Below are 15,922 nucleotides of genomic sequence, written 5' to 3'. Positions count from 1 at the left end.
CTAGATTTAGAAAAACTGTTTTAATTTTTTTTTGTTTTACAAGCACATTTTACAAAAAAAAGACAAGTGTAAATACGTAGAAAGGTGGGATCAGGCTTCACATTGTAATATTATGCAGAGGCCATCTTCAGTATTACTGTCCATTTAGTTTCTTTTTGTTTTTAAAAGGTGCTGTGAATGCAACTTCAATAGGAAATGATCCAAAACATCAGAGCTAACTGTTCATCAGGAGTAGTATTCTCCAATGAAGACTACCAATTCAGCAGTTAGTCTTTAGTTTCAGTTCCCTCGGTCTCTGCAGCACCTTCATCCCCAACTTCTTTGTCCTCTTTGTTTCGTTTATTTTTCTTGTGTTTGTGACGTCTGTGACTTTCTCCTTCCTCACTCTCGTGCTGTTTGCTGTGAAAATAAGTCAACAGTGAGACTTGTATACAGAACAGTGAGCTACAAGCATGGGTGAATGCTTCAGGGTGGTTCCTGCGAGTCTACTGAAACTATTTGTGAAGCACAAAAATCCCAGGAAGTTACCCATTTCCCAGGGTTCTCTCAGCCCTTCCCTAGAAGTAATGGTGGAAAAGGAAAAACTACACACAATTTCCGAAAAATGAAATGCTATTCCTGTTCAATTAGTGAATTGAGCAAAATCCCTTCAGCACTGTGAAAACAGCACTTTTTCTCTGCAGTGATCTGTGAATATCAGATTAAAAGCAATAAGGTTGTTCAGTCAAATAACCAGCAGCCGTCACTGTTTTAACCCAGACATGAATAATGACCGCGTGACCGAGGTACCTGGAAATTCCCGTGAAACCACCTCCGGTCGAAAATAACTTGGCAAAATTATGGTTAACGCTGTAAAGCACAAACTCCTTTTTGTTGCATTGCATAGCATTCATTATTGATATGCTGTAGCTAGTGTTAGTGAAGGGTGACCAGTAACAGCCAATTTGCTTTAAATATAAACATTACAGGACAAAACATTTGCTCATTCTTTCATGTTTTCATTTAGCCTTTGTTTTTAGGAACATATCAGGAGTGCTTCAGGAGAAATTGCTGTAAAGCATTTTAATATGGTATAAAACTAAATTCAGCTACAGAGGAACCTCTTATCTGAACGATATGGGTGGGGAATATTTTGTTTGGATAATCAAATGCAGGATAACAGTTTAGCCAAGACCTTGTAATCTTGTTTGGATATTAAAGGTTCCTCTGTATATAGTTTCTGGCAGTGTTTACATTAAGAATGGTGGAACAGGCTTGAAGGGCTAAATGGCTTTCTGCTGTTCCTAATGATTACTAAGTTATAATGTCAGGTCTAAAGCACAAAAAAGCCCTTCGAACCTGTGCTTGTCAAAAACAAGCACTTAACTATTCTAATCCCCTTTCTAACATTTGGCCCATAGCTTTGGCATCACAAGTGCAAAGCTAAATACTCAAATTGTCCAATCACAGAAGCAGATGTAACATCAGGTATAATGTTTCAAGTTTTGCAATGCACAGGATAGTTCAGTACTTTGCCTGTTGCAAACAGCTGAAGTAACATACAGTTTCACAGCATGGTAGGCATTATCCTGCAGAATAGCTTAATACCAAAATAAGGCATATCAAAGCTAACTAAGAGTAAATGGCTTAGGTCCTATTTATAAGTCTACCAATGAGGATAATCTTAGGGTGGAGCTGTAGGAATCCCAATGCATATATTCACTAGTGAATAGGCTTGCAGGAAACAGTAGTAGATTATCCATTTGTGGATTTCTCAGCCAGCACATCAAGGAAAGGAAGCTCATCAGACTGTTTTATTTCAAAAATGAATTTTAGTGTGGATAGAATGCATTCAACGTGTGTAAGAAAATTCTTACATGACGACAGTTTAATGTGTTTCTACTGTGGCTTATATCCATAATTGCCAGGATACTGGAATAAAACAAAATTTAATCCACACTTCAATAGAGCAAAAAAATGGTAGAGGGATCATTTTCCCTACCATTTTCCATTCCAAATCAATTTTGCTCCATGCCATCCCTCTCCTTGTTTTCAAGTATTGTAATAATTTGTGCATTGTGCTTTTTTTTCCTTCCATTGTATAAAACTCCATCATTTTCTCATTGATATGTGCTGTTTTCTCCGAATGAAGTGGTCTAAGATATTCTTTCTTAGGAGTATGATACAAGTGTTATTTTCCTTGATTCCTTAATTATAAAACCCCAGAAGTTGTCAATAAAGACTGACTTTTGGGACTCCTATTGTGCAGGGTCTTCTGTCCCAACATCTGGGGCAGAACTTCAGCCTGCCTCGAGAAATGTGTCATAACTTGCCCAAACAAGTTGATTAAAAATTATTTAAAGCCTGATGCTGCGAGAACTCCTTGCTACACTTAACCTTTATAGCAACAGGACTTAGCTGTGTACCATACCACTCATTAGCTGACTCATAGTTAAGATAAAATGTCACTAGATATAAAGTGCATACCGCCTTGAGGACTTGTGCTTGGAATCATCTTTGTCTTTGTGCCGCCGTTCCCGGTGGCGATCTTCTCGGTCTCTACTGCGATCTCTGCTCCGATGATAATCTCTGTCATAGTTACGTTCTCTGCTACTGAAAAAAAGCAAAAAGCATTATCTTCACTGCATAAAGTCAGTGGACTATGATCTATGGCAAGGGATCTTCGTTATCCTGCAGCAAACTATTAGGAAAGCAAATTTGAAAACCGGTCTTCATTGCAAAAAGATTTGAGGTCTGAAGTAGGATGTCTTACAGAAGTTATGCAGGGCCTTGGAGAGACCATACTTAGGGAGACCAAAACTGCACACAATACTCTATCTAAGAAAAAAATATACTTGCTATTGAGGGAGCGCAGTGGAAGTTCACGATGCTGATACCACAGAGCTGTCCTGTGAAGAGAGATTAGCTTGACTGTGTTCGAAAGAGATGATAAGGGTATCTGATTTAAAATGTATAAAAATTCTAACAAGGAGGGACAGACTAGATGCAGAAGAATGCCTTCCCTGTTTGGAGAGTCTAGAGTGAGGGGATGCTGTCTCAACATATGCCATTTTGGACTGAAATGAGGAAATATTACCGAAAGGGTAAGAACCTGTGGAATTCTCTAACAGAGAAGTTTGCGCAGGTGATATCAATGAATATATTCAAGAAAGAGAAATACAAAACATTAAGGGATGTAAGTAGTAGGAATATGGCACTGAGATAAAGGATCAGCCATGATCATACTGAATGGCACAGAAAAACTGAATGGTCTACTCCTGCTCCTAGTTTCTATATTTTGCATAACCTCTTGAACATCTTAACATAGTCACAAAGCCCTTTTGCCTTTATTAATCATCTCGGGATGCTCACTCCAAGCTTGAGAACACAAAAATTATTGAGGGACCTCTGATCAACTGATTGAAAATATATTGCTTCCAAAAGGCAGAGCATTTGCCTCCTTCTGTACACTATGCTTAACATTAAATTAGTATCAACACTCCTGTGCTTCAGCCTTTTTTTAAAAGAGGTTAGTTAACACAAACACAACTACAGTATTGAACAAGGAACAATCAAAATAGCCGGATGAATTATTTTTGATCAAGTGTGTGATTACTTAAATCAGCATTCTAAAATGATTCAGCTATTTTTGAAACAGGAAGAATCTAGTTTGGCCGTTCATTATTTCGTCACAGCAACTGCAAACCCTCAGATATAAAGGAATTCAAGATATATTGATTTCTTTTTCATTGTGGTTGCATGTCACTGTTTCAAGTTGAGGCACAAGTACTGATTCTTGTGGCACCTCGTTCATTACCTCCTGCTAGCCAGCCAGACCATACCTGTTTATTCCTATTGTATGTTAATCGATTTACAATCTTTGCTGAACCCTATCTCCCACCCTTTGCAATACTGTAAGGCCTAATTCTGTGTTTCCAAGGACATGTAAATGAGAATTAGGGCTGAGGATAGAACCTTGCTTACAGCACTATGGGGGTGGGAGAGAGAAATCATTATAAAAGGAGCTATTTAGCTTAGCTGTCCTCTCAATGATTTATCATAACTTTCGCTACATGTTTTCTGCAAATATCTCTTATTATTATTTTAGATTTCCAGCATCCATTATTTTTATTATAATCAAGGCATTCACTCACCTGTATTCAGATGTTGTTGGTGTTGGGCCACGATCTCGCTCACGATTTCTGTCTCGATCATGTTCTCGCTCTCTTTCTCGCCGATGCCCTTGGTATTCCCAGTGGCTGTTGGTACTTTTCTCAACTGTGTTCATCCAGGACGTGTGTGTTGTAGAGATAGCAGGATAACCAATTAGTCCAGAGTCTGGGGGAAAAGAAAAATAATCAAGGCAGATGAGCTGGGGATTAGATATAAGCTCCCATTATGAAAAGAGGAACATTATTTATAACACTGAGCCCAGAGGGGACAAACTGGAAGATAACCTGAAAACCTAAGGAAAATAAGTATTTCAGCACTGAACCTTTAGCTTAAACATACTCAGCTTGCAACTGAACTGATCTTCCTTGGATATATTGGATGTTTAATGAAAGGTCTGATAATATAACTAGTTCTTCTGACCTACCATAATTGTCAAAAACAAAAGAACTTTCAAATAAAGTAATTGGATATTTGATAATAAATGCAGATAATCAAAGTGCACTTTCTTTCAAGGGACTTAAGTCAGCACTAAACTTGTTGCAATAAACAAATGTGATCTGTGATGCCCAAGGTATGACAGAAACTTAAGTATACTATCAATAAACCTGTACACAATTTAGATTTTGTTCTTCAGTTGCAGCTCTGCCATTTACAGTCCAATTAATGATACACTCTTCATTATGTCCAATATTGAGCTTGATTGCAATACTTCAAGTATTGCTTTTTTAAAAAAATTCACTCATGGGATGTTGGCATCACTGGCTGGCCAGCATTTATTGCTTGTTCCTAGTTGCCCTTGAGAAGATGGTGGTGAACTACCATCTTGAACTGCTACAGACTTGTGTGCTGTAGGTTGACCCACAATGCCGTTAGGGAGGGAATTACAGGATTTTGACCCAGTGACAGTGAAGGAATGGTGAAGGAACTTCTAACCCAGGATAACTGCTTGAGGGGGAACTTGCAGGTTCTGGAGTTCTCAATGTTCTGCTGCTGTTGTCCTTCTAGATGGAACTGGTTGTGAGTTTGGAAGGTATTGTCTTGGGGTCTCTGGCAAATTTGTAGATTGCTGCCACTGAGCATCTGTGGAGGAATGACTGAATGGTTGTGTATATGTTGTCAATCAAGTGGGCTGCTTTGTCCTGAATGGTGTCATGTTTGAGTGTTTGTGTAGCTGGACTAATCCAGGTAAGTGGGGAGTATTCCATCACACTCTGACTTGTGCCTTGTAAATGGTTGGCAATCTTTGGGGAGTCAGGAGGTGAGTTACTCACTGCATGTTTCTAGCCTCTAACCAGCCACTGCATTGATATGGTGAATCCAGATCAATTTCCAGCGAACGGTAACATTCCCTTCATGTTCGTAGTGAAGATTTCAGTAATTGTAATTCTATTGAATATCAAGGGGTGGTAGATGTCTCTTATTGGAGATGGTCATTGCCTGGCATTTGTGTGGCTTGACTACTTGTCCATATTTAGGCAGACTGCTTCAGTATCAGAGGAGTTGCAAATAGTGCTGAACATCCCCACTTCTGACCTAAATGATGGAGGAAAGTCATTATGAAGCTACTGAAGATAGCTAGGCCTAGGATACTACCCTGAGGAATGCCTACAGAGCTGTCCTGCAGCTGAGTTGACTGACTTCCAATAACCCCAGCCATTTTCCTAAGTGCTAGGCATGACTCCAACCAGCATAGAGCTTTCCCACACCTGTTTTCCAATGACTCCACTTTTGCCTTGGACTTCTTGAAGCCACACTTAGTCAAGTGCAGCCTTGATGTCAAGGACAGTAACTCTCACCTCACCTTTGGAATTAAATTTATTTTGTCCAGGTTTAAAATTTTAAATCTAATCTTAATGTATAAATTAAACACTATGTAAAATTTAAAAAAGATAAAATGTGAAAGTTTACTAATTAAACCCCTAGTGTTCTGGCCTCACCGCTTCTTAGATGAAGAGAAGATTGTGGACAGGGTGATCAATCAAGCAGAGTACCCATTCCTCATATCTATTAATGGTATCTGACCTTTACTGAAAAAGCACTTGCATGTATGTTCAGTGAAAACAGGATCAGGCTTATGTATGACATATCTCACATATGTACAGCTTCCCAACATTCATCATCCAGGCATGTGTAGAATGTGCATAAAGTACTAGAGGGCATCTGGTACCAATTTAACCATACTTCAGCATGAATCAACCTTCAGCAACAAAGCAGAAAAGACTAACAAACCAAAATAAAACTTTAAAAAGTACATACTGTGGTGGCTGGTTAGAAGCTAGGAATAGACAATAAGTAACTCATCTGATGCCCCGAAGAATCTCCATGAATTTTATCAAAGATTCTGATAAATGTGCTGCCAGCCAATTAATGTTTTACTTAGATTAAAAGATGAATTTCCAGTAGAACTGACGAACAATTACCTGCAGTACTATAGGGGAATAAAGGAGGTGGCCTGTTGTCATAGCCTGGAGGTGGACCACTGGAAGAGTCAGAAATTCTTCATTAGGCACAAGTTGTACTACTTACACTAACAAAAACAGTGTCAAAATGATCACTTGTCTCCATTTTTTTACATAATAAAACGTAATTATATAAAAGGGCTTTTTAATTTTATTCCTGAACTCCAGCTCTCCGAGAGCTCCAGATTCACTTGCTCTGTTTTTAAACTTACTTCACTATTTTTTGTGTTGTATACCCAAGATCTCCTAGTTATTCTTATTATCCAGGCAGTATGTGGTCTCCTTAACCTTCCTAAGGAAGAGCACTGTCCACACCTGCTTATATTGAAATTAGTTTCTCAGCTGCACAACCATTCTGCAAGATTATATATGTCTTACAATTATGTGGAGTTCTTCCTCAATTTTAGCTTTACCTCCTGATGTGGTGTCTGTAATTCTGAAATTGTGCTCATAATCACCACGTTCAAATCATTTTATCTTAATTGTGAACATAGGTCCCAACAAGAATTCCTGTTGAACCCCACTTTCTAAGGCAGCTTTCTATTCATTGTTATTTGCCAATTCCACATGCTTGTACTTTAAAACATAGTCTATAATACAGTGCATTATTGAAATCTTTTCGAAAATCCAAATTTCCTACATTACAACAGTTATAAAAATAACTTATTGGTTGTCAAGTACTTTGGAATATATGAAAGAGGCTATCCAAGGAAGATTTCTTATAACACCAGTTTCCTCTACACTGTTATCATACAATCAAGTTAGTGACACGTTGTTTCTTACCCATCTATGGTTGGCATAAGTAATGATGGAGGGGGCACAACTGGTGGTGGAAATAATGCTGAAAAAAGAAGGCAAGTTCAGTTCATTTTACATGTCTGAATAAAATCCAAAATAGTACAATAATGTAGAATAATCAGGATTGCAAAGGCTATCGTTCGCAGTATTTCATGCTGCTAAACATATACAGTACTGAATTTCATCTTTGGTCAGCAACGTTCAACACATCATAATTGATCTCAAACACATCTCTTGCAGAAACAACACTATGGATACCTGTTTGGATATATCTCGACCCAATTCCCAATATTAATCCTGCAACTGGTATAGCAATACCAAAGTTTGATCCCTTATCAGAGCGGTGTTAGTGCCAACAAGAATGTCAAAGTGACTTCAGCATTAAGGAAAGGAAACATGAACAACAGCTCCTCTTGTCAGGAAGTTCATTGCTCTTTCAGAATTGCTTAAAATTAGTTACATTGTTTCTTCATGCATGAAGAAACAATCATGGTGGTAGCAGCTTAGATTCCCTATTATAATACAAAAGGTGATGAGTTATCAGCAAAGTGTGGCACATGTGGCAAACACATCTATACCTGCCACTTGCATTAGGAAAGTAGAACTTTATGTATGCAGCTTTAAATTTTGCATACATTCAGTTCTGATCAGTAGCTTCTGAATCCTGGTTAAATTCACACAGTTAGTAAAAACAATTTATATCAAATAATTAAAAGTGACCCAAATAGTGCCTACATTTGAGACAGTGCTAAATGAAAGCACTTCTTTGGTCTTGTTACCAATATTTGGGAAATTATTACAGTCTACTAGATTTCTGCGCAAAAGGATTTATTGCTAAATGCACAGTAAAACTGTGCCATTAAAATTATAAATCCATAGGTTCTTCAACCAAGTGCATTTCTTACATTCATAGATATAAATCAAAAGTACAATTACCTGGAAGGGGCCCAGGTGGCGGCATTCCTGTGAATACAACAAGTTTCACTAGCTTTAAACAAACCAACTGCATTAAAATATTAGGTGACTATGAACATTGAGTTTAATAAAAATGTTCTCCAGTTACCTGGAAGAGTGGTTCCTTCTGAACCATCCCGTGGCAGGGATAGAAATTTAAACTAATGATAGGGTTGCTAAGTTACAGTAAACAGGCACCAACAACATAGTTACATTGCTAAAACACTGGATTACTGTTGCAATTATCCACTGAATGACTGGTCATTTTGTTGATCAGGGTGCAGCAAAGAGAGGTCCCATTTTTATCTGATCTATTTGACATAAACATAGCTACAGGTAGGATGCTTTACACCTACTCCATTTTGCACTTCATTGATTTTAATGTTACTGAATGAACACATGAAAATAAAAAGATGTATCATTGTGCACAAGTTATTTGATTCAACATCCAAAAAGCTCATCCACGGAAACAAATTATTTCCCACAAACTACACTCTGGGTTTCATTTTCTAAGCAACTTCGCCCAATTTGAAGCCTGCACTGATTACTTTATGCTGTGTTTGTATCTCCGTTTAGATGAATGCTAACTATGTCCTCCTCACTTCAGTTAGTTCCTGTATACCAAGATTTTAGCCCAGCTGAATAAATGGGCTTTTAAAAAAAAAATCCATTTATTATTCACTATTTGTTATGAGGATCTTATGAAGAATTTAACTAATCTATTTGATCTTCAGTTTGAGGAAAACCAACAATTGAAGCAAGGGAAATAAACTGGTAAGCTTCTCTGGCCTGATCCTGTTGTTGGAAGATAACAGGTAGATATAAATGCAAGCCCAGGAGGCATCAAATTGACATTTTGACCCACTGGGTGAAGGTAACTCTCAGGAACAAGTTTATAGTCCACCTTCTTCCTTGCCCCAAAAAAAGAAAAGAAAAACCTGGTTGTATCATTTTGTTGCAATTCTATATTTAATCTATTGAATCATTATGCAGTGTCAAGATAAATCTGTAGAATAACTATGGTGGAAATGAATTATTTCCTATTTAAAAGGAAGCGAATTCCAAACTCATCCATCCTTTATAACCATGCAGAGGACACCATTATTTGGACCAACTGTTGGCAGTTTATGTGACACAGTATCATTACACCCAAACCAGACAGCCTCTCCCTCACTACTCTCACACAAGCACTTTCCAGCAAATACTCATAATTCAGGGGTAATAATATCCAATTACTGAACCCTTAACATTCAGTACAAACCAGAAATTAAAAACAGGATAACACCGGAGAGCACATTTATCCCGCACCTACTCACGGAATCTATCTTCACCTTAACCACTCTGATGCCATACTGAAAGAAGCATTTTATGGTGTGGATCAGAGTATAAATAAATCTAGATCCAGGATGGACATGCAAGCTTCCCACATTTACAATAAACAATGGACTGACTGAGTACAAATGTTGAATAAGAATGTCTACACTTTTATATACAGCTCATTTACTTTATGCCTTAGAATTGGCAATAAACTGAAATCTGTTGTTATAATACCTCGAATTGATGGAATGTTATGACAGATAAGATTTGCAGCAGCTGACTTTAGAAGAGTAGGAGTTACCTTGATTAAAATATGTAAGATCTGAGTGATTTTGACAAGATAGATATGGATTCGATTTCCTCCGATGACAATCTAGAACTAGAGGTCACCATTTAAAAATCAAGGGTCACCCATTTAAAACAGAGATAAGGTGATTTTCTTTCTGTCAGTGAGTCAGGAGTTTTAGAACTCTCTTCCTGAAAAGGTGGGAGAAGCAGAGAGATTCTTGTTAAGCAATAGGTAAAAGTTTATTGGGGTAGAGAGGAATGTGGATTTGAGGTTACAATCAAATCAGCCATGATCTTATTGAATTGACAGGTTCAATTATCTACTCCTGCTCGTAATTTGCATGTTCACATAATAAACCAAATGTATAGTGCTGCAGAATATATGAAGGAAAATCAAGATTGATGCTTTCCTAAAATCTACAATACTAATGAAGGAAAAATCATGAGATTAGGGGGCAGGCTCACTTTAAATATTTCGATAAGTCCCTCTTAATTCCTTTTATCTGGTAGGTCACACTCAAATCAGAAAGTCTTTTGTATCTCACACCAATCTGTCAAAAATTCATACAATCATAGAATCCCTACAGTGCAGAAAGAGGCTATTCGCCACTTCAAGTCTGCCTTGAGCCTCTGGTTGAGGATCCTCTGAAGACCATTCCACCCAGACCCATTCACCTACCACCTTACATTTCCCATGGCTAATCTATCTGGCCTGTCCATCCCTGGACACTACGGCCAATTTAGAATGGCTAATCCACCTAACCTGAATCTGTGGGCTGTGGGAGGAAACTTGAGCACACAGAGGAAACCCACACAGACACGGGGAGAATGTGCAAACTCCACATGGACAGTCACCCAAGTTGCGAATCAAACCTGGGTGCCTGGTCCTCTGAGGCAGCAAGGCTAATCACTGTGCCATTGCTGTTGCTCCCTAATAGATGTAAACTAGGAGGACAGTACTAAAATTATACCAGCTCAATTTCTGGCTGAATAATATCCTATTTGCAACACTTCCGAAGCTGTAATTGTCACACACTGCTTTAACGACATGCGGTATCACTAACACCAGAAATTCCAATATCCTTCCCATCTCTGTATTCTACTCTTGTTGAATCTTTAATATTATTACAACCACAAAATAAAACTAAAATAAATTATCAAAAAAAGTAAACATAATTAAAGCATCGTACCTGGTGGGTGCATGGGTGGAGGTCCACTGCTGACAGGAGGGGGTGGATGCAAGAAATGAGGGGGTGGTCCAGGTATTGGAGGAGGAGGACCTGTGGGAGCTGGAAATGGTGGTCTTTTGTTTCCATGGTCTCCAAGAACCTAAATATCCTCAACAAAAGAAAATATTCTTATAATTCAGTCAGTTACACTTGTGTGTCAGAATTACATTTCCTAAAGTACAGAGTTAGAAAGATACAAGTTTGAAAAGACCATTGGGTTGTTGTACGTTTCTCCTTCTTGAATTTGCATATACCCTCACAATGTTGCTGGGCATTCAGTTCCACAAATTTACCACTTCGTGTAAAAATGCCATATCTATTTTTGTCTCGTTATTTTTCTCATTTTGAACTTAATAAAATTGGCAACCATGGTAATATTTTGGTAATATTAGCTGTGGTTCATTTATAACCCCAAGTACAATAGGGTCTTATTGCACATTTCCCTCAGTGCTCTTTAAGGCTCAGGTATTTAATCAACAGCATCATTTGCAGTCTAACCTCCCCAGTTTAAAAATGACTCAAAGTGAATTGCAAAGACCAGTCCAAATCAGCGCTCCATAAAATTTCAACATTATCCCAGGAGTTAGTTATGCAGACTAAAATCTTGCTAGTCATCATTAGTGTTGCTGCAGAGCCTAGTATTTTTCAACTAGGTATCCATTAACACTCATATAAGGTTACAGGAAAATCCCCACATCAGATTTTCTTTGCTTATTAACAAAATCTAACTTAATGAAAATTGATTCTAACATTTTTATTCCTGTTTGTGATACATTGTAAGTAAAGGCTGAGGAATGACTTAAGCATTTGGTCTTCAATAACTAAAGATTTTTAACACCTAGGGTTTTGAAATAAATCGATCATAAACAGCTAAATTTCCAGCAAAAGCCGCAAAAGTCGTAAGAGCCACTGTATTTTCATTCCTTTGCTGAAAAACTGGAACTGAAATGTTTATCAGCTGAAAGAATCATGGCATGGGAAGCTCAGAGATCTTCATCTGGCTTCAGCAGATAAATGGATACAGGACATCCTTTGTAAATGATCCAGTCAAATAATAAGGTAGCAATGATTAGAATAAATTTGCCACCAAAAGTTTTATGTAAAGAAAACATAAGGATGAATTCCTAAGGACAGAGATTGACTAAAGCATTTATACCTAGAACAATCAAGGATTAGGTATAAAGAAATTGTACTTCCACCCAAGGCAATAAAGTTAATGCCTTTTGATATGATTGATTATACATTAGGAGGAATCAAGTCTTACTTATATTGGACAATTATAACCGTTGCAACCAATAATAACTTCAAGTCATTTCAAAACTTGACAACGAACGAGCTTAACGTAAATGGACTCTTTCCCCAATTCCAAAAATTGACAAGGTGCTCTGATGTATATCCTTCAGTCTTTAAACTTGAATTCCCACTCTGTTTTACTTATCTTCCCCAGGCTCATTATCTTAGATCAGTCTGTTTTGAACTGCATTTGTCATTTGTCTGTCCACTTCCAAACCCTACTCAAATCCCTGTACGATAACAGAAGTCTAATTCTGAATACTCAAGACAGCCAACTGAGACACTGTTGTTCCAGAAGATCATACCCAAACAAAAGAATAAATAGATAAAACAAATTAGTCACAGCAGAAAAATTGAAAAAAAATTTGCCCCCTGCTTGTTGTGAAAGAACTGACTAATGATTCCCACTCATCATCAGCCCTCTGGTATCATGCCCATGGCCATTTTCCACCCAAGTGTTAGCGGGCTGTGGGGCATTGATGGTATCCCATCGCTCAGAACCAAAGCAGGAATCTTCCTTTGTGGTTCAGTGGCTAACTTTAGTTCACCTATTTGCAACCCAAGAGAAATCATCAGGTGACAGATATGGAACTAAACCTGAGCACTGTAGTTTGAATAACTAAGTACCACATGGCATTGTAGCATAAGGGAAGAAATTCTAGAGAGAATCACATTCAGTTCAAATATTTGACTTCATAAACAAAAATCCAAGTGTATTTTTAATGGAAGTTCTGGTAAAGTTTTGCTCTCTGACATGCAGTCAGGTTCCTTTAATCAATTTGTCTGTTACGTGTGCGACATTACAGCTATTTTAATGACTGAGCTGGTAAGTGCACTGCCCAATTAACCACTGAGCGACACAGACCAAAATGGCCCAGGTCACAATATGGTTACCAAGGAAGAATGCCATTTGACACAATTTTATTAATCCATTCAAAAAGATCAGAGTATCTCACCATAGAATTTTATTGGTTTAAAATGTTTCCCAGATTTTGTTTCTTTCTATCAGAAATTATCAGCTTATGTGAAAAATACCCTAGCTCCAGTCTTAAATTTATCTTTTATTATGGAAACCAACAGACTCTTCTCCTACTTATATAATTTGAAGTTCTACATTTAAAATTTTCACTCGCATATCCTGTCTATATTATTGAAGATCAATTTCTAGAGTGCTTTTCCTCATCGGTCAAAACTTTGATAATAGAGATGAGCCTCATGACTCTTCTCAGCACTGTCTCCAGCACACCAATGAAATCTTGGCACCAGATTAGAATGCGATATTTAAAATATGATTAAACCCCAGCACTGTAGTCTGATCACTAATTTTCTCTGACCAGATTTATGTTGCGTACAACACTAATTATAATTTAATATTAGATATTTTAGCATCAACTACCAAAGCACCTAGATTTTATGTAGATTTGCTAGAACTTTTGTAACCCTAATTCATGGAGCACATGAATCACTATTCTTCATTCTTAGGTGCTTTACTTTGTATCTATCTTGTTACTCGCTATAATTCTGTCTATACATTTCTGACCCAAGTCATTTTTGGTTTTTGAGCTGTTTCCTCAATACTAACTGCCCACCACTACAACGACATCATCTGCAGAACTAATTACCTTGCATCAAGTTTCTTAAAGTAGAGCATTTGTATAAACTCAAAGATTTAAACAAATATTGAGCCCTGGGCAGTAAATTATTCGATTACTTGTTCACAACTTACAACCATTTCACAAAGTGATACTCTGGTTACTCAGTGATCACCACAGCTTTGAGTTTAACCAAGAGCCCATTGTGTGACATTCTGTCAAACATATTTTGAAAAGTTAGATACAAAGTGTCACAGGGCTTTCTGCAGATCACTTGAGATAGCCTTTCCTGAATACAGACTAGGACTATGCTTAACTTGCTGATTTCATTCAAAATTTGATGGACAAACTACAAATCACTTCAGTGGTTTTAATTTAGAAAAGGGAAAGATTTCCCTTAGTTAAATTATCCAGTAACTGATTACGGTGAAATGGCTCCACATTAAACAAGGATTACACTTGAAGTTGTCTTGAGAGTTAAAGAGCAATGTTCTAAAAATCATACTATTGGCTAGGACATCTGATTATCAATTGACAGTGCAAAACACCCTGGGTGTAGACTAGCAAAAGGATTATCTAAAGCCAACAATAACAGTTTTTAAGCCCCATTGGTTTTATAAGATAAACTGTGCAACTACAGACAGAAAGAAAGAAAGAAATGCTGGCTAGGACTCTTATATGAATTGTTCATAGTATCATTGAATTCCTAGAATGTGGAAACAGGCCATTCAGTCCATCAAATCTACATCAACCCTCCAAAAAGCATCCCACCCAGATCCACCCCTCCATCCTATCCCTGTCACCCTGCATTTCCTCATGTCTAATCCACCCAGCTTGCACATCCCTGGATACTGTGGGTAATTTAGCATGACCAATCCACCTAACCTGCACATGTTTGGACCGTGGGAAGAAACAGGAGCACCCAGAGAAAACCCAGAGCAGTCACAGGGAGAATGTGTAAACTCAAAATAGACAGATGCCCAAGGGTGGAATTGAACCCAGGTCCCTGGCACTTTGAGACAGCAGTGCTAACCACTGAGTCAGTGCACTGTCCCACACTGTTATCATGGAATCTTTTACACTTGCTTGAACAAACTAAAGAGATCACTACTTAATGTGTCACCTGGAAACAATATACTATTCCTCTTGTATATATGATGATGTGCTACCCTTCAGGAAATTAACTCTAGACTATTTAACCACTACAATTACAGATGCCTACAGTACAGATCAGGGTAAACAGTTTTTTCCTGTCTATTTCCTTTCACTCAAAGCTGAAAATTCTGACTTCTTGCTGCAGCACTGTTTCAAGGGCATTAAGTAATCCTTGTGGCCATCTCAAATTTCCATTTTAACTACCTTCAATTCAATGGAACAGGACATTGAAAGAACATGTGCTGTACCCATCAGCTTTTACACAGTCTCTGAAAAGATTGCTCATTTTTACCATAAACATGTCCCAATTTTATTTTTGTGATTAACATACAAAGCAACGATTTTACCTGAATTGCACTCTCATCTCCTCCATGTTTGTCTCGTCGCCTTCCTTCTACCCTCCTGATGGAACCAGTGTATCCACTAATAACGTCAATCGCGCCAGCAAGTTTTCTGGAGGAAAAACTTAATATTACATTAAATCTGATAGTTCTAAAGAGTTAGATCACATAAAAGTACTGCAAGAATCAATCCATTTTGCTTTTTTTTAATGCTGTACTTAATATTCTGAGGTGCTGATAAGCTCGGGTTTTCCAACAATGCCACATCTGTAGCAAACCAAGTTACAATTCAAACTGTCATCTGGGTAAATGTTTATCCCTTACAATCCTGCAACAGCACTTAA

General features: G+C 37.7%; 1 protein-coding gene across 3 annotated transcripts in view; it reads right to left on the bottom strand.

The window, feature by feature from the left end:
- Position 1: 1 nt before the first annotated feature.
- Positions 2-15,922, bottom strand: part of LOC140495969 (pre-mRNA 3'-end-processing factor FIP1-like) — a 48,082-nt gene continuing 32,161 nt past the window's right edge. The window contains exons 9-16 of one of the 3 annotated variants that reach the window (XM_072595321.1): positions 15,585-15,702; positions 11,159-11,297; positions 8,346-8,372; positions 7,395-7,452; positions 6,573-6,631; positions 4,134-4,317; positions 2,467-2,592; positions 2-399 (exon numbers count right to left, since the gene is read on the bottom strand). In XM_072595321.1, coding sequence (XP_072451422.1) covers positions 267-399; positions 2,467-2,592; positions 4,134-4,317; positions 6,573-6,631; positions 7,395-7,452; positions 8,346-8,372; positions 11,159-11,297; positions 15,585-15,702 — 844 coding nt within the window. In that variant the 3' untranslated portion in view covers positions 2-266. The remainder of the gene's footprint in view (positions 400-2,466; positions 2,593-4,133; positions 4,318-6,572; positions 6,632-7,394; positions 7,453-8,345; positions 8,373-11,158; positions 11,298-15,584; positions 15,703-15,922) is intronic. The other 2 variants (XM_072595322.1, XM_072595324.1) reach the window with 2 other exon arrangements.

The sequence above is a fragment of the Chiloscyllium punctatum genome, chromosome 25 (genome assembly GCF_047496795.1).
Source record: "Chiloscyllium punctatum isolate Juve2018m chromosome 25, sChiPun1.3, whole genome shotgun sequence".
Lineage (NCBI taxonomy): Eukaryota > Metazoa > Chordata > Chondrichthyes > Orectolobiformes > Hemiscylliidae > Chiloscyllium > Chiloscyllium punctatum.
Note: the sequence above shows the minus strand (reverse complement) of the source record. Positions and strands in the feature narration are given on the sequence as shown.